Source organism: Candoia aspera, chromosome 5 (assembly GCF_035149785.1).
Source record: "Candoia aspera isolate rCanAsp1 chromosome 5, rCanAsp1.hap2, whole genome shotgun sequence".
Lineage (NCBI taxonomy): Eukaryota > Metazoa > Chordata > Lepidosauria > Squamata > Boidae > Candoia > Candoia aspera.
This window is the reverse complement of record NC_086157.1, coordinates 85,269,103-85,288,411: the sequence shown is the minus strand read 5'-3', so window position 1 is coordinate 85,288,411 and position 19,309 is coordinate 85,269,103. Positions and strand designations below refer to the sequence as shown.

The 19,309-nt window shown below is 38.6% G+C and overlaps 1 protein-coding gene across 3 annotated transcripts in view; it reads left to right on the top strand.

Moving 5' to 3' along the window:
- ST3GAL6 (ST3 beta-galactoside alpha-2,3-sialyltransferase 6) overlaps positions 1–19,309 on the top strand; it is a 47,870-nt gene that overhangs the window by 24,898 nt on the left and 3,663 nt on the right. Inside the window, exons 3-9 of one of the 3 annotated variants that reach the window (XM_063305631.1) lie at positions 1,604–1,663; positions 6,309–6,412; positions 7,159–7,222; positions 8,042–8,137; positions 10,731–10,920; positions 14,064–14,201; positions 18,619–18,771. In XM_063305631.1, coding sequence (XP_063161701.1) covers positions 1,604–1,663; positions 6,309–6,412; positions 7,159–7,222; positions 8,042–8,137; positions 10,731–10,920; positions 14,064–14,201; positions 18,619–18,771 — 805 coding nt within the window. Of the gene's footprint in view, positions 1–1,603; positions 1,664–6,301; positions 6,413–7,158; positions 7,223–8,038; positions 8,138–10,730; positions 10,921–14,063; positions 14,202–18,618; positions 18,772–19,309 lie in introns of those variants that run through there. The other 2 variants (XM_063305630.1, XM_063305632.1) reach the window with 2 other exon arrangements.

The following is a 19,309-nucleotide window of genomic DNA, read 5'->3' as shown; positions in this document are numbered from 1 at the left end:
CTCAGGCCTGTGCCCTGAAGAGTTTTATAGGTGATAACCAGCCCCTTGAATTGCACCTGGAAGCATTTAGAGAGCTGGCACAGCTCCCAAAGTAGTAGTGTTACCTGAGCGTACTGAGGTGCAACCAATGTATAAGATGGAGTTGTGCAAAATTGCATCTGTCATGGTCAGGTTATGCCCTGGTAACCATGAGATTCTCTGCCTCTACCCCTTGCCACAGGGAGGTGAGACCTATTAGGTTAGTCTACCCTTAGTGACTGATGGTCCCAGATGGGTTGCAGAGGGAGCTGGGGGTTGTTCCTGATGGTCTGTTGCACGGTCCATCTGAGGCCTTGGTTGTCACTTGGAATGAGAGGGTGGCTGAGATGTTGGATTGGATCACGCCCATGTGACCTCTCCTCCCGTGGATCCCATCACTCTCCGTGGTTGTGGAAGAGTTGAGGGAGATGAAATGGGAGATGTCTAGAGCATCGGTGGAGGTCGATGAAGGATGAACTCAATCAGACAAGGGTTAGAGCTGCTATTAAGGCCTACTTTGTGGTGGTAAGGGCAGTGAAGCATCAGTACTTCTCCACCCTTATCGTTTCTGAATAGCCCCCTGGTGGCCCTGTTTAACCTAAGCCCTCTTGAGTAGAGGTGACTCAGAGATTTACCTACACAGCCATGCAGCGGAATTTGCAAGGCATCTATCAGACAAAATCACTTGGATTCGTTCCCAATTAGACACCAGCCTTGATGCAGTTCCTGTGGAGATGCCTAGGGCACAGTCTTCCCCTGTTATTTGGGGAAGTCCCTGTTTGAACCTGTTAGGCCTAGAAAGTGGGTAGGGTCCTTATGACTGTGAACTCGACCGCCTGCCCTTTAGGTCCATGAACCTTCTGGCTAGCTAAGGCTGCCTGGGACCTGACATGCAGTTGTGTTCTGGTGGTGGTGAACTCTTCCTTTAGAGAGGGGGTTGTTCCTCCGCCTCTTAAAGAGGTGTTGGTTCACCCCCTCTGCAAGAAGTCATCACTAGATCCCACCATACTGGACAATTTTCATCTAGCATCCAACCTCCCTTTCTTAGGGAAGGTGGTAGAGAAAGTGGTTGTGCAGCAGCTTTAGCAGACAGTGGATGAAGCTGTCCAGGATCTATTCTTTCCCCTGGTTTCAGAAGAGCATTTAAAGCCTGGCTTTCCCATCTGGCCAGGAGGAGGGCATGTTGTGAATGTTAGGATGCAGTGGTGGACTCATGGCTTTATGTATTTTTCCTTTGTCCCATCTGATGCTGTTGGGATTTTAAAATTATTCTTTATGAGTGGGTTTATTCTTATTTCAAGGAATAGATGACTTCCGAAATCCTTTCCAACTTGATGATTCTTTAATTCTAAGTATATGGGGTTTTTTTCCTACTTGGATCACTGTTAGACATACTTGGTAACCTAAGAGAAACAAGTAGTGTTTGTATCTGGCAAATGACTTTAGATTTTACCAATGGAATTACCTATTTCTAAGAAGCGTTAGCAGGTTTAACTAACAGACCTTATATAAATAAAATGGAGTCATTTTACCACCTTCTGTCAGTTTATTTTAATGCAGTCTCTTTTCTTTTTCTTTTTTTTAGATTGTCCCCTCTGAACAGAAAACTTTGCATTTTCAAAACCAACATTTCCTCTTTTATGAAGTAAGTAAGAAAAGAAAGTGTTGGAGATGACACTTTAGGTTGGTGATAGGGTTACATTCCCCTAAAGGAACAAGCTCAAAACCTAAAAGGGCCCTTGATATTTATCAATGATTGTCCAGGTTGACATCAGGTACTCACTATAATGAGCTACGCTGCCTAGGGTTGCTTGTTTTGTGAGATGGGAGGCTATATAAATTTGATAAATAAGTAAACAAATAACCATTATCAAGTCAGAGAGCTTAGATTCAATTATCCAGTAATCAAGACTAATCCAAAGGCACAACACTTTAAAGTTCTAGAGTCTAGATTATAATCCAGAAAAGTTGATGCAGCAATATCAACTGAACTGTGCCATACCTACACAAATCTCATATTGACAGAGAACATCCTAAGTGCAGTTTCTGCAGAAACAGATGCAAGAATCTCTTTTGTCAGTAGAAATAAGGTTTGAATATGTTACTGTTAGGTTTGATTTCTCACTTCTACCAGTACAAATGTTATGTTAGCAAACTCTCCTCACCTGTAGGAGTGTATTTTTAGTTTGTTTTTGTAACTGGGAACTTGGTTTTGCACTTCCAAAATGCAAAAAGCTATATTGTGGAGCTGTATGTATGAATACTCTTCATGCTTGCATTCTGCATTAATAATCTTCTCAAGTGATGCTGTCCTAAAAGAATGCTTGGTTTCACTTGTGAAAAGTAGCAGCATTTTAAAGCCATGTACTGCCAGCATGGCTGTCCATAGGAACTTGCTATTTTTATCAGAATGAATGAACCCATCATTGCAGCTTCATGCAGCGAGCTTTGTCCCTTTCATACATGCGTGTTGTGTCATAATGCTTATACAGAAGGGGTGGGATTTGTGTCACAACTTTACTTTTATCATTCTGCTCCTCTTGCCCCTCCCCAGATGCCAGTGGCTACTGGAAAACAACATGCACACAGAATTTATATGGGTGCAAGTTCAATTTAGTGTAATGGAAGCTCTTTTCTGTAATGAATAACATAGGAAGCTTTCTGCTAGACAAGCTATTGATCATCTAGTATCAAAATTGACTGGTAGGAACTCTCAGGATTTCAGGTAGCAGATCTTTTCTGTCTTTCCTGGAGATGTGGGAGATTGAATGTTAACCTTTCTGCATACAAAGCAGATGTTCTACTTTTACTGTTGAGCCTGATTTAAAATCATGTTCTGTTATATTACCTGGCATAGGGGTTTCTACTTCATGTTACTTAAAGTGGTTGTGTCATATCTCATTGTCTGTATTGCTACTACTGTATTGAAATATCTATAGAGGTTTCATTTCTAAATGAATTTGATTTTCCATAGGAAAATCAATATATTAGATACAGATCTAATATAAGGTGCATAATTGTAGAGTGGTTATATAAAGTGAGAAAGGCTTTTCTTTTTAAGCAGGGAAGAAATCCTAAAGTGCAAATATGTGCCAAGTCACTGTGAAATCAAAAATAGGAAAGGGTGACTTGGTAGGCAAATTTTGCCATTGTTTTGTTAGCAACAGCAAAAGTCATGCTGATAGGCTAGAAAGAGAATATGGTATCAGTGGTAGAGAATCAATTTCAAGGGAGAAATTCTAATTCAAGAGGAAAAGAGACCCCATGTTATATAAGTGATACAACAACATGTCTTTTTCCACAAAATGCCTACTCTTCTTCAAAGTGAACGGACCATCTGTTTACCGATCGAAGCGAATATTTGTAGCTCAGGGTTGAACTGTGGAGTCCTTGGTGCTCTCTGAGCCTTGTTGTTTTCTTGCAGACGTTTCATTGCCAGACTAGGCAACATCTTCAGTGCAAAGAGGGAGTAGGCCCTGCTCTCAGTTTATATACTGTGGCTTGCCCTGCTTCTGTTGGTGGGGGTTCTCTCCTTGGGAGTTTGTTGATTGGGCTATTGTTTGCTGCTTGGTTGATTGCCTGAGTTAATAGTTCCTTGATTAGGGTGTATCTAAACCATCTGTTTAGAAATGTAATTTCAAATGTGGGTTCCTTGCAGGCTAATAAAGACAAATAAGCAATGACAAAAACATTATGATGTTTTGAAGCCTGATTTAGTCACCTTAGGTATGTGTACGGGGGTATATATTAAAACTCTGATGAAGTGTATGTTTCTAAATAAGATTTTTCAACTGAATTTTGTGAAATAAAAAAGTGTTAATACTGAGAGACTAACACTGCAAAAAGACCCACCAATACTGGTAACTGCATACATTGGGTCAACTCCTTAAATAGTTAAAGAAGCCAGACATGCCCAGATATAGTCTGAGTTCTGAGTTCTACCCCCAATCCTAAATCTTTGTGCATATTATTTTATCATGGTCATATCATAATATATTATTACATTTGCTTGTTGCAAACATAAGGTATATTGTGATGAGGCATAATACTGCAACTTTTTAATGAATAAAACCAAATAAATGTTCACAATTTTAGCATCATTTTCAATGAATATATTTATCTTTAAGTAGTAGTTATTTACTTAATATATATTGAAGCCTCCATGGACTTCGTATCCTATTACTTTGCATCAATTAGGAAACTGTTTGGGAAATAATTATTTCATTGTACACTGGGTGTTTCTGCTCTAAAACAGTTTTTTATTTTCTTATCAAGAAGTTACCAACTTCCCAAACAATATAACAACATAGTTATATCAATAACTATTGATATAACAACAATGTTCTAAGAGTCCATCTTCAGTTTATAGACATAAAGCTTTTTTATAGTTGTACCCAAACTGTGAGAGCTAGTTTGGTGTAGTGGTTAAGGTACAGGCTAGAAACCAGGAACCCATGAATTCTAGTCCTGCCTTAGGCACAAAGCCAGCTAGCTGACCTTGGGCAAGTCACTCTCTCTTAGCCATAGGAAGAAGGCAGTGGCAAACCACTTGCCATTGCCTTCTTGCTGATCTTGCCAAGATAACTGCAGAGACTAGTCCAGGCAGTCATAATGAGTCAACACTGATTCAAAAGTGTGTATAGATGTATATATGTTATCAGAGGGTCAGAGATAAAATAGCTCATCTGGTTAGATTATTATGGATATATTTCACATTGTACACCTGAGGATGTGGACAAGCAGCTTACAGGTGTAAGGCATCCCATTTGCTTCATGCATGAGTCCCTTTGTCTTGAAATCTGAGATAATGAATGCCTAATTTGTACAATTGACCTGAACAGCGCCGTGAAGGCTGATTCTGTTGATTCTCCTAGACCAGGGTTTCTCAACCAGGGTTCCATGGAACCCTAGGGTTCTGCAAGAGGTCACTAGGGGTTCCCTGGGGGAATCACAATTTATTTAAAAAATTATTTCAAATTCAGGCAACTTGACATTAAAGAGGTAAGTTTCATTCTTTATTTTTAGTTTAAGAACACTGTTAATGCATATATATATACAGGCCTACATGAAACAAATATAATAATTTTGTAACTTCTGGCCTATATTTGAGCCTGAATGTGCAGGGGTTCCCTGAGGTCTGAAAAAATATTTCCAGGGTCAAAAAATTGAGAAAGTCTGTCCTAGACCTTTCATTAGTCCTTCTGGACTCTCTCTTTCTGGGGAGAGAGGATTAGAAGATAGAGGGCACTGAAAATATGTTATCCTGAATCTCCATAGAGAAGCTATCATACAGGACTCAGTAGGATTTTTCAACTATCTGTTTAGTTCTACCCAGAAATGCTGGGATTTTTGAACCATGGGTACTGGAAATTTTTCCAAGATTCTTTTACAGAAGTAACAACATATGGTGCCCCAGCTCAATCAATCAACTAAACAATAAAATTAATGCCTTTCTGAAGTTATCTTGACTTGTTTTTAGTAAATTTCTGATGGAAATCTCTTGTGTTAGTCTTTGTCTCTGATATACAGGCTATTTCCTTAGGATGGACTGGTATGACTTTTGTCTGATTAGCAATGGAGGCTTCCCCCAACTTTCTTTTTTCTGTTTTAAGGACTACATTTCAACTTTGGCCTGGGATTTTAAATATGCACATTCAAATGTCTATGTGAGGGACTGCTTTATTATACTGAGATCAGTCAACTTAGGGAGCCCTGTCATCTTACTCTGAAGTTTCATTAGAGGATGTGGATACCAGAGATACGGCCTTATCAACTGTCACCCTATATTTCTGGAATAGACCTCTTTAAAATAGAGCTCTTTAAAAAAAAGCCAGTTTAGTCCAGTGGTTAAGACTCCAGGCTAGAAACCAGGAGCTTGTGAGTTTTAGGCCTGCCTAAGGCATGAAAGCTGGCTGGGTGACTTTGGGCCAGTCACTCTCTTTCAGCCCAACTCATTTCACAGGGTTGTTGTTGTGGGGAAAATGGGAGGAGGAAGGAGTATTAGGTATGTTCCCTGCCTTGAGTTATTTATAAAAATAATAAAGGCAGGATAAAAAAATATTTTAAAAATGTGTATGTGTTCTTACAGAAAACCTTAATTTTGTTATTGTTATTTCAGTATATTTATTTATATGTTATGTGTGCCAATTATCTATTGCAATTGCTATTTGCCTTTTTGGTTGTTTAATTATATTAAATGAACAATTTAATTGGTAAGAAATAGGATGTCTGAAAAACAGAGGGTAAAATGACTACACAAATAAAAATAGGTATTTTTCCCTTCTCTTTAGGTTGGATGATTTCTATCCTTTCTTGTGCAAAACTAATTTTTTTGACATAGCTGCAATCCGTGGAAGTAATGAGTTTGAACTACCTTATGGAATAAAGAATGCAGGTAAGTGTTGGAGTGAGCAGCATATAGTTAAGGTTCAATTAAGAAAGATGTGCATTTCATTTTTATTAAATGGTATAGTGTTTTCAGAAGAGTTGCTGCTTAGAGTTAGAATGATATAAAATTAAGGATATGCTTTGGCAGTAAAATTACAAAATCCAGAATCTGATTTCCTGTACTCCCTTCATTTGTGATATCGGGTAAGGCCTTCCTCTATCTGTATATACTGGGCATAAAGTCATATGTATCTGAACAAGACCGTTACCTCAGTGCTGAAAACTTGCATGTCTTTGGGGCAGCTTTTGCAGTTCTATAGCAAATGTTTTTACTATAAATATTAGAGCAGCAGATGAAACTTGTTGTGAAGGGGACAAAATGTTTAGAACAAGCTCAGTCTAGTTGTGATTATGTATTTAGGAATATAATTAAATATCTTTGTAAATAGAGATTATTCTGCTCCTAGACAGGTCTTTTATATGACACATAGGGAATTGCCTCAGCATCACATTCCTGATCGTTGAATGTGTTGCTTAGGCCTTCTCAAGCCATGTTCATGCAGGCACCTGGATTAAAGTGGGTTTATTTTTTGTTAGCTCTAGAAATCCAAAAGAAAATTCTTGCACAGAGCTCTGTTCTGCATGCACTTTAGCTTAACAGCAACAACAAATTATACTCAAATCAATTATGTTGAATTTTGTTGGGACAATAAAGTGCTGGTTCTTTTTTTAAATGAAACGTTTGTGTTACAGAATTCTATTTTGAACTAGCACTTTCAAAACTGGAAAACTGTGAGCTGTTCCAGGAAGATGACAGGTGAGGGTATTTATGATATCTTTTATCTGATGTTAGAGAGTGTGTGAGAAAACCGATGCATCTTATGATGTAATACTGCTTTCTGTATTTCTTAATAGAGTTCTAATTGCGGAATTTCTTTCATGAGCAGAAGAATTAATTGTTTTGATACTTTTGACAGCTCTTGAGTTGATAGTGTGATCAGTGAAACCTAAATGAGATTATAATTGAAAGCTACTTAGGAAGCCAGTAGGGGCTTTTCGAAGCTATAGACTCCTCTTTTCTTTGGAGGTCTTTCTTATATAATACATCTTCCTTCTCTCTCCCTCTCTTTCTCTGAATTAAGTGACATGAAAATGTAGCTTGACAAGCAGCAGATTTTTACTTGTCATCTTTATCCACTGAGAAGCAAAAATCTAAAATGAAATAAAATGGATATCACATCATCTTGTTATTGCACATCTTGTGTGGCTCGAACGAAGTGCCCTTTATCTTTTTACCATTTCCTTTTTGCTGTAGATGAACTGAAAAATAGCTTCAGAAACTGTGCTTGTGGGAGAGAAACTGTCAGGAGGGATGTTTTTTGGGGGAGCTCTCCCTCCTGCTTAAAAGCCCATTTCAAATCCAATAGACTTTATCTGCAGCAACAGACTGGTTGATTTTCTGTCCTTAAAATTTAGAGATGATCCCTTTGTCTCCTTCCTCATCATCAGGGTGTCTGGATTTGAACACTGATGCTAATAATGTTTTAAGTGGATTATGTTTAACTTTCCCCTTCTCTTTGTAAAGACAGATTTATCCTGTAATGCTTTAATCAGGTGTACTCTTACCATTCAGCAGCCCATCCTGTAAAAGATGTATCGTCGTTGGCAATGGAGGAATCCTTCGAAACAAGAGTCTGGGTCAGAAAATTGATTCTTATGATGTGATAATTAGGTAAACAAACTTTTGGTTGTGAAACCAAGTGTTCTGTCATTAGCTTCATTAGTGGGTATTTATATGGCCCACTATAATTATGAGGAAAAGAGGCGGAAAATGGCATACTGAAGTTATGGCATAGTGGCATGCATACAGGTAGACCTCACTTAACAACTGCCCTGTTTAGTGACCAAAGTTACGCTGACTCTGAAAAAGTAACTTTATGACTGGTCCTTGCATTTACAACTGTCGCAGCATCTCCACAGTCATGTGATCGCCATTTGTATGCTTCACAGTCAGCTTCCAACAAGCAGAGTCAATGGAGAAGCCAGCAGTAAAATCACAAGTTGAAGTCATGTGATGTCTCACTTAACGACTGAGTGATTCGCTTAATGACCTCAGTGGAAGTGAGGTTGTAAACCTGTTGCGGTCATTTGATGCCTCGCTTAATGACCATGCTGCTTAGCGATGGAGTTGCTGGTCCCAGTTCTATACATTAAGCAAGGACTACCTGTAATGTCATGCTGTGTAATAAATTCATGGCTGGGTTAAGAACTGATGCTTTATTATGCTATAGCAGAATGTTTCCTTTTAAATGTAATCCATATATGTTTGGTGACATCCTAGGTTGCTCCTTCTTGCCCCACCTTTTGTTATTGTTCTTTTAATATTTTTTAATTTTTTAAAAGACTGCAAGCAAAGCACCAGCCTCAAACATAATATGTATTTCTAAGGGCTTCACACAAGGTTAGGCTGAAAGATCTCTAACCCTAAAGGCATTTTTATAAAATGCCTTACATCTGCAGTACAATAATTTGTTTGCAGAGGTCCCCATTTTTCCACAAAAAAGGTGATGGTAAAATGATAAGGAGCAAATTACAGGTAGACATCGCTTAATGACTCCCCTGTTTAGTGACCGTTTGATGTTACAGTGGCGCTGAAAAACTAACGACTGGTCCTTACAGTTATGACCATTGCAGTGACCCTGTGGTCATGTGATTACCATTTGGGTGCTTTGCAACTGGCAGGCATTTACAGCGATTGCAGCATCCCGCAGTCACATGATTACCATTTGCACACTTCATAGCTGGCTTCTGACAAGCCGAGTCAGTGGAGAAGCTGGCAGTAAAATCACAAGTCGCAGTCATGTGATGTGTCACTTAATAACCGTGTTGCTTAGTGGTGGAGTTGCTGGTCCTAGTTGTAGTCATTAAGCGAGGACTACCTGTATATTTAGGAAGAATATACATACCCATTCTTGAACTGTTTGCTCATTTGCATATTATTACTCTAGTGCTTGCTCCATTATTAGATTAGTGCTTGTTGCATTTTTAAGAAGGATGACTCTTTTTTCTTTTACGAAGCAGAGTAGAAATTTCAGCATTCTCTTCCTTCATAGCATAGGAGAATTTTTCTCAGGGTTACATTTAAAGTGGCGATCAGAGTACAATTACATTGAAGCCCAGATTGGTTTATTGATAGACTTCAGTACCAGAGGCATAATAGAAAAGCCTAAAGAGAGGAGGGGTTACAGTCCCTCTATAGACTTATGTAAATGAGAGTATACATATGATATGTATATGATACGTACAGCAGCAAGATATTTGATTGGACAGCAAAGCATTTGATTGGAAATAGCACATCCTATATCTAGAGAGATCAGTGAGGCAAATAGGATGTGAGAAAATGGGACAGGACTACATAAACAATAGGGGCTTTGAAAGAACAAGGAAGCAGTATTTCATGAACATAGTTTGTTTTAAGGGAGTTACTTATACTGTCCTTCTTTCCTAGACCTCTGTTTACCTTCTAGTATCTTTTTTCAGCCTGTCAGCATTCCTTGGCCTTCTGCTGTTTTATGACTGGGCTGACAGTTTAGTTTCCCTGAATAATTTACTTGCTTAATTTGATGCCATATAGCTGAGCTCGTGCAATGTTTTCCCTAGGAAGATGTATTTGGGTTATAGATTTGGTGTTGGATCTATATTTTTCTATTTTAAAGGGAATGGCCTTGGGACCAGTAAGCAAGCCAGAATAGTTTACATACCTCTGAAAAACCTCTGCAGAAGAACTTCATCTGCACATTGACTCTTCTGAAAGCAAATAGAAACTAAATCAAGGATGGGTGACTTGTATCCTTCGGGTCATATGCATCCTTCAGTCTGATTCCATGCAATTTTTTGCTTCATTTCAAAAGCCTTATGCAAGTTGTCAGTTTTGACTTCTGGCAAAGGTAGTCTTTCGCTCTTCTAGCAGTCTGGTTGGCAGGAAGACAAAGAAAGAGAGAGTAGGTGATGTTGAAATAAGAGTGGGATTGTGGGTTTTCCTGTGTCCTTCAACAGATTTCTCCCAAAGGAAGGTGCTCCTGAATAATTGCAACAAAAGATTCCAACAACTAAGTTAAAGCATCTAACCTAATATTGCTTAAATCGAATGTTATCTGTTGTCTTACTGCATCTATTGTGTATTGCCAGGTTAAGTCTGCATACTATGCAGCCATAACCAATATTAGAGCAAATTCTGCTTCCAAATACACTGTCTTGAAGTTGTATTTCAGCAAATAAAAGTGGGGTTTTTCATAACCATGAATAAAAATATTTTTCCTCAATAGAATGAATAATGGGCCTGTTGTAGGCTATGAAGATGATGTTGGAAGGAGGACAACATTCCGACTGTTCTATCCAGAGTCAGTGTTTTCAGATCCAGTTCACTATGATCCTAACACAACTGCTGTTCTTGTTGTCTTCAAGCCCCCTGACTTAAAATGGCTTTCAGATTTATTAAGTGGCCACAGTTTATCAGTAAGTTCTGTGGGATGTGTGTGTGTCTGAATTTCTCCTGCTTCTCTTTATCATACAGCAGCACAGTGCTTTGCGCTGAATACTGGCTAGGAATGTTAATTGCATGATTACAGGATTGGCTTGTTCTTATGCTTAAATTGCAAGAACACGTAGCTATGTTAAATGCAGTATACAGTTATACACTGCTGTGTACAGCCATGGGAAATTGTCCTAAGTGAGGATGATCTCTTTGGTACTTCACTATGGAATATATCTTTGACCTTCCCTTTGACTAGCAGAAATCATGCAAAGTGACTATATGCCTATACATTTGCCAGCAAGTTCAGATTTTTTCATTTCAGTTATTTCTTTCATCTGGAGTTAGCTTCCTGCATCAATGAAACACACTGTCTGCATAGAGGAAACCACTGAGTTAAACGTATGCTGTATAATAGTGATAATGTGTCCTTGAGTTGACCAAATATTTTTTTAAAAAGGCGGGATAAAAATCTCATAATGGTAATGGTATTCCCCCTTCTCCAAATCAAATAGTGATGAACCACGTAGTCTAAATTAATTAATATTATAAAGAATCCGCTTACAATTTAAGAGTATTATTTTTAAAAAGGTGGGGGGAAGAAGAAAAAAATGACTGGATTTTGTTGATAGGCAAAGTAACTTTGAAAAACCAGTTTGGTGTAGTGGGTAAGTTGCTGGACTAGAAATTGGGAGACCATGAGTTCTAGTCCTCTGTTAGGCCAAACAGCTGGCTGGGTGGATTATGGGCCTGTCACTAACTCCCAACCCAACCCACCTTGCAGAGTTGTTGTTACGGGAAAAATAAGTGGGAATATTATTTACACAGCTTTGAGTTGAATAAAATAAAGACAGGATATAAATCTAATAATAATAAACAGACTTCAGAAAATTTGAGCAGACTGCTTAAAAGTCCTCTTTCTTGCCTCTATTGGAAGCAGGCTACTTCAGATATTGATAAACTCCCTTTGTGGTAGATTGTGAGTTACATTAGAAATAATGTTGCTAGAAATAAATTTTTGGAAATCCAAAGATTCGGACTGAGGATAATTTTGATACTGGAATGGATTTGTTGGAGCTGGCAGAATGGTGTTATATCTCTTTAAGGAGTAGCCTCACAGAGTGATGGTGGGGGTTTAGAGGGCAAGCAGGAACAAGGAAGAAGATTGGTGATTCATCAGACTCGAGTTTGAGGGGGCCTATCCTGAGGCTAAGTCCCATTTTAGTGAGTTCACCCAATCAGCAGAAGGGGGTGAGCCTGAGAAGTCAGAATGGATTGGTGGCCTCTAGAGGATTTGTCCCATGGATGAGGTCCCCTGAATTCCTGGTGTTTAGGGTACTTTTGATGTTCCTGGTGTTAGAAGGTATTATTGGAAGAAATGTATTTAGATCTTATTTGGCCCACACTAAAGCCATGGGAACAAAGGAAGAAGAGAGAAGAGCCAACAGCAGCTAGGGCTCTGTTCTTCTTAGTGTCTGGTGGGGTAGAATGAGACCAGGTGGTGGAGACTGCTCACCTAGGTGACTTTGAGAAGCTGTGTTCAGATGTGAGGTTGGTTCCTCCTGCCCCCAAATCTGTTTAAAAGGAGAATCACAGTGTTGGGCTGGGGTGCCCTGGCTGGTGCTAGAAGAGACCTAGGGGGCCTGGTTGTTCAAGGACTGGAATTGCCTGGGTGGTTTTGAGTTGATGGGGAGCAGCAGTTTTCTGTGAGAGACAAAAGTGTCTGAATTGAGCCACCACTTGTGGTGAGAGCACAAGATGCAGGGGCATCACTGGTAGATGGTGCATCCTGCCAGTATCCATTCCAAGATGGATTTCTAGATGGGGTATGGTGGGTTGTAGAAGAGTGATTGGGAGAAGTTGATTGATTGGGCTGTATGGAATGCCACTGTGAGTGGCAGTGCCATATCACAAGCATCCTGTTGTATAACTGATGTGTAGAAGCAGTTACTACAGCTGAGTTTAATGGTTTAATTAATTAATTAATGGTTCAATTAATTAAGTTTAATTAGTGGGATTTAGAGGCAGAAATATCCCAATTGTAATGGCTTGTAGGAGATACTGGGCTTCCCCATTCAGGGGAAAACTGCCAATTTGATGGCTGTTTCTGTTTTTAGCCTGGCCACCTCATTCCTGGGTCCAGATGAGAATGCTGCCAGTGGCCTTGGCCTCAGGCTTTTGATGGTAAACACCAGGTCTGTCTGTATTAAGGCCCTATCCCTCACAATCTGGTAGTGGATGGGCATGCAGACTTGGCATGTATTGCCAAAAGCTGTTTAGGCACACGTGGTGGTGACATTTTAAAAACTCCATGAATTCTCACTAACTGACTTGATTTAATGACTGACTTACTTTTATATAAAGGAAATAATTTTTTGTACTTCTATTTTTATCCCCAACAACTTTCTCCACTGTATTTAGGAAGGGTGGTAAGCCATGAGGTTTCTGTCATGATTTATCATGCACATTTTGTCACTTGCCCTCATCCCCTCGTGCAGACACCAATGCCTTGCTTCATCTGTCATCCTGTTCTGACAAACAAGAAAGTTACAGCCATTTATATTTTTTCACGTCAAGCAAAAGAATAGAACTGTCTTTTTCAAAAAGTTGCTTTAAAGTGAGACACTAAGTTAAACTAACTTTGGAGCATTCTAGATTATATGGGGGCATTCTGGAATTTTGGAATAGGTCCATCAAATAGGATTGAACAATTTCTACCAGTAATAATTATAATTGTGCCAAAATAGGAGGACACTTTTAATTGCCTAGATGATACTCTTCTAGGGAAGGTCACCATCTTTTCTGAGAAGTCTGGAGATTCTTTCTCAGTTTTGTAGGATACAGCATTCCCTTTCTGGTCAGCACTGCCTTATGGTTAATGAAAAATCATTTTGCTAACTTGTTATCCCGTTTATAAAGTTCATTTATCATTCATTTCCTTAATGCAATCGGGGTATGTTTTCAAACATATGAGAAGCAGAAAACAAATACTTTTATGACTACAGCGTCTTTTTTAGAACAAGTTAGTATGATATTTCCTTCCTTTATAGTGAGACATGTAGTCATTTGCCTCTGTGTTATGGAAGTACAGGTTTAACATGTTAAAGGTAAGCTCTTTGTTCCACAGAGAACTGATGTCTTCTGGAAGAAACCACCAGCGAAGATAATTTATAAGCCTGACCAAATCAGAATCCTTGATCCATTCATTACTAAAAGAACAGCATATGAATTGCTTCATTTCCCCAGAAAATTCCCCAAACGAGAAGTAAGTATTTTACTGTGACCATTTAAATAATGCTGGCTAGGAAATTGTAATTGGAAATACTGAATCACAAGCTTCTTGTAGATTTCCTATTACATCAAAATTATGACATTAGTGACTATATTTCTATATTGTATTGCTTTTTCCTCCCAGAAGTTCGGAATAGCAGACATTATCTTGTTTTCCCCCTTTCCTCTTAACCTTGAGAAATCGGGTAAGCTGAAGGAAAGTGGGTTATTGGTTCAGGATATTTTAACCTTGGATTCCTTGTTGATGCTCAGACTCCTACACCTCATTGGCTTACTCACAGCTTTTAATCTTTAAAGCAGAGGGGTTTCAAACATTTTCAGGCTGCAAAATCTGTTTAAAAAAAAGAATCCCTGAAAAGCTCTAGTGATAGAAAATTGGCTGTGTTTGAGTGAATAGTCTCCCACACAATCCCACTAAATTCTCCTGGAAGACTAGGTTCTGCAGAACCCAGTTTGAAAAATTCTGGTTTAAAGAAAAGTGTCAGAATAAAGCAATCACTTGCTTTCCCTTGCTGTTGTTTAAAATGAAATGTTTTGCTGTAGTTAAAGTATGTGTTGTCAAATTATGTGTTATATCTGAGAAGTAAACATGCATTTTTCCCTCCTACATAAAAACAGATATTATTCATAGTATTCTTGAGAAAGAAATTTTCTGAAATGTATTAATTGGAATAAAGTTTGTTAATGTATACTTAAGTTCTTCCTGCCATTTTTGTTAGTCTTATGAAAGCATGTTATGTAGCAACAAAGAATGTTCAAATATTTTCTTTTTAATAGGAGTTTGTTGTATATAAGGGTATATGCATATTTGTATTTTGAAATGTTGATTTGGCTTATGTATTTTACATAATTGTTTTCATTTTAAATGAGGTTCCTGTAGAATAAAAGAACTGAACTGAACTTTAAAGGGATCAATTTGGTTGATATTAACAAATACTTATTTAGTAACAACTTCATACATTTTTAGTTCCATTTATTGTCCAATAAAATATTCTTTATGTGAACTCAGTTTTCTGAACCAGCTCTTAAAACAAATTCAGTTATCTTTATTCTGCTTGACAGAAAAAAGATAACTGATGGTTACAGGTCATTTAGAACAGGCAGATAATCTTAGTGCTTTCCCACAGTCATTAGTGAGCTTGTGATCCTTAGAATAATAGGTTACCTAGTTCAAGATCCTGCTTAGTGCAGAATCCACTAGCATTTCTGATAGATGACCATCTGACCTCTGTTTGAAGACATCCAAACAAAGTAGGATTTACCATGTGGCAAGCTTCTACTGGTTGATAGCTCCTAAGTCAGGAAGTTCTTTCTGAAGTCTAGCTTGAATCTGTGTCCTAATAATTTACATATTAGTTCTGAAGTAATAGAGAATGCCCATTCCCTTTTTTGTGCCACAACCCTTGAAATACCTAAAGATTGCTATATCTGCCCTTAGTTGCCTCTTCTGTAGGCTTAATCTACCCAAGTCCTTTAACCATTTCTCATGGGTTAACCCTCATTTGGTTTCCATCTTGATACCCGTCTTCTAAAGTTGTTCCAATGTGTCACTGTCCCAGAATTGAGCACAGAAGTGGGACTATTGGTATAATAAATAGTGCATTTTTCTCACATATTAAAGAAAATTCTGCAAAAAATCCAGACAACCTGGATTATTCAACCAAATCCTTTGGTAAGATCTAGTGGTCATCCAATTTTTGCGGCCCAGGTGAGGTATGATACGATATGATTCTTCCCTGGAAAGGTCCTGAGCGAATGAAAAATAACTGGGCTTGGCTTCATAATCTGCTGATTTGAGATTTGAATATATATATTTTTTATGTTAAAATAATTTTATTAAGTTTTAAGACAAAGATAAAAGCTACAAAAAAACAAACTACAAAAAAACAAAAACTAAAAAGGTGAAAACACAAGAGAACACCTTTTTCAACATTACAGAAAGATAATGACTTCCAACTTTTAACAGCAAGGATATGCAAAAAATTTCCATAATCTCTTACTCTATATTAAACCAAAATCACATTATTTCTATAAATCATTCCCCTTTAGCATGTTATAAAAATCACTAAGTACAGATATTCCCTCTCCTTATATTAAAGAAAAAAAAATTCATAGAAACCTCCTAAACAACTTCCCCCCCAAATAACACTTATTTATTGCCTTCCTACTACTACTCTATACATTTCTGTCTACTATAATAAAAATCAAACTAAAAAGCACATAAATTGTCTGCCATTATACTAAATAATACAACGGTTTTAATAATCTTGATAAACCCAAAAAGAAAGGCAATTCAAAACAATGACCTTAAATCAAATTTTTAAAACCATCCAAATAAACATTTTTATACCCTAATAATCTTAACCCATATCCTTAAAAACAAATAACATCAGTCAAACCCTAAAAGTGATCTAGAAACATTCTTTAACCCTTATCCCACTTCAAAATAAACCAAAGCATTTACGTATCCTCACAATGTGCATAGAACTTTTCTCTTGAAAAAATCAAACAGCCCAACTGCCCCCCTCAAAAATTCCAACTTCTCTTCAGAAAATCTCCCATACACAATGCCCCCTTCTTTTTCATGGCATTTCACCAGAAAGACAGTTTTATTTAATTGCTTGCAGATCCCTCTCTCCATTAAATTTCTCCAACTCTATCCATTCTTCAACCAGCATCTCAACAGAAATCCCAATCTCATTCTTAGAAGGAACATTTCTGTCACTGTTGAATTCCTCAGTTTCATCCACTACATCCCCAACCAGATGACCCATTTTAGAGCTCATATTTTCCACAATGTCCTAAATGTCTTATATAAAGACTTGATAGGAGTTAGAAAAGATCTGTTTAAAATGGAAGTCAGAAAAAATCTTTTTAAATTCCTCCATGTCTCATGCAATAGATTATGGCACCTCTTAGGAGCTTAACCAGCAAAAGTCGAAGATACGGAAAAGTTCCGAAGTCTGTTTACACAAAGTGAAAGTGAGATAAGCAGACAGTTCCCAACGGAAAGTAGAAACAGAAAGCTGAAGGTTTAAATCAGCGGATTCAACATGTAGGAAAATGCTAATATCTTCAGATTTAATATCAAAATAATAATAGGAAGACAATTGTTTACTCTCAGTCCTCCTCTATATTTGGAAGGAAAACGAATTCCAAAACTTAAAAAAGAATTCCCTGCTAACTCTTACCAGTCAAACATGAAACGCTGTTTGCTATCTTCTGGCTGCAAGCAGCCATCCAGAGGACAGATGGGGTGATTCCGGGTGTTTTCCTTTATCCAGAGAACACTCCTGGGCTGCAGGAAAACCTGCCTGAGGCTGAAAAAAATTGCCGCGTTGTCAGTTCTGCCCACTAAGCCTGTGGGCACAGTTGCTTAGTCCGCCATGTCCCCACCAGAAGTCCAAAATGTGCCTCTTTTTCCATTCCTCCTCAGCCCTCTTTTTCTTCACTATCATATCTCATTAGATTAAGCTGGGGAAGCTGGCTGAATGAGGCCCACAGCCAGCGGAGGGGTCAGGGAAACGAAAGGAAAAGGCCACTGAGTATCCAGGCTGCTGAAGTATAGCAATGCCTGAGCATCCCGCAAAGTTTGTTACACACTGTGGGGACCTAGAATAGCAGCAGCGCTCCACAGATCAGCAAGCAAACTCCTTCATGGTGCGCAAGAGCAGTGGAAACTGCAGCAACAATAACCAGGCAGGCAGGTGTGCAAAAGAGGCCAGACAGCAGTGATCTCAACAAAGCACACAGGAGAACCTTTGGGGGTACTTGAAGGAGATGGTGGGTTGGGAAAGGTCTCAGCACCCAGGCAGCCTCTCTGAGAGGCATCCCAGCTATGCTGCCTAACAATTGGCATCACCAAAGTGGGAAATACCCAACAATGGCACCTCACTGAGGCATCCACACAAGCAGCTGTTTTAGGCACAACTCTGCATTTACTCCTGTGTACTACAGGGGAGGAGGATCTGCAGCACTTTGCTCCTCCTTTTTTGCAGCCTCCAGAGGCCCGCCCACAGTTACCAAATTGAAGTCTTCTGCCATTTTGAAATAACTGTATGAAAAATGTTGTGTAGGTGTCAGAGACTGAAGTGTATTAAAAGCAAAGACCTAATCTCCCTCCCCAGCTCCCCAAATAGGTAATCAGTCAACCCACTGCATAATGTGCCTCCATCTATTTAGTATTGTTACCTTACCTATTTTGGCCTCAGCCTCCAAAATTCAAGAAATATGATTTCCATCTATCAAAGGATTGCCAGTCCTTGGTGTACTGTAACCAACACCAGATAGACAGGCAGACGGACAGACTGCCATACTTCTTCCAAATACAAACATGGTTTTCGCATGTGTGAATCTGTTCACAAATCAAATATGCCTTTTTTTTTTTTTAGAAACCCAAACATCCTACAACAGGGTTAATTGCCATTGCATTTGCTTTTGATGTATGTTCTGAAGTTCATGTGACAGGCTTCAAGTATAACCTGCAGGACCAAGGCAGCTCTTTGCACTATTTTGGTAATGACACCATGTCTTTGATGATTAAGGTAATACGCTATTTTCCTTACCAGCTTTTCTATGTCTGCAGTGTATTTCCTTTTCACTGGGTTGTATCAAATGGCAGCTTGTAGTAGCAGAAAGCATTTTTGCAAGGCAGGAGATGTGATGTTAGATATCCGCTCCTTCCTTGAAATAATCCGCAAGGCCGCATCTCATATCCCAGATCAGCTTTGGGAGAGGCCTAAGGAGGCTTAGGAGATAGAACCATCTATCATAAATTAAACTATGGAGCAAGTTATTTCATAGTGTTAGCACAAATTAAGGTGCTGAATCTGGCCATTGCATTTACACTTGCTAAGCCATGGTTTAATTTATGTGAGGCAAGCTGGATTCAGTTGCATAGAGAGGCAAGGTAATTGTGACTCTTCAGCTGTTTTTGTCTTGCAGTTCTGTGGATTATTTAGAGCTGGGGGGAGGGCACCAAAACCAACTAGGAATAAATCAGGGATCTTATCTGTCTGCATCCCTGTTCATATACTGCACTAAAGCACAGTTGCAGCCAGTAAACCATTAAAAAAATGGTTT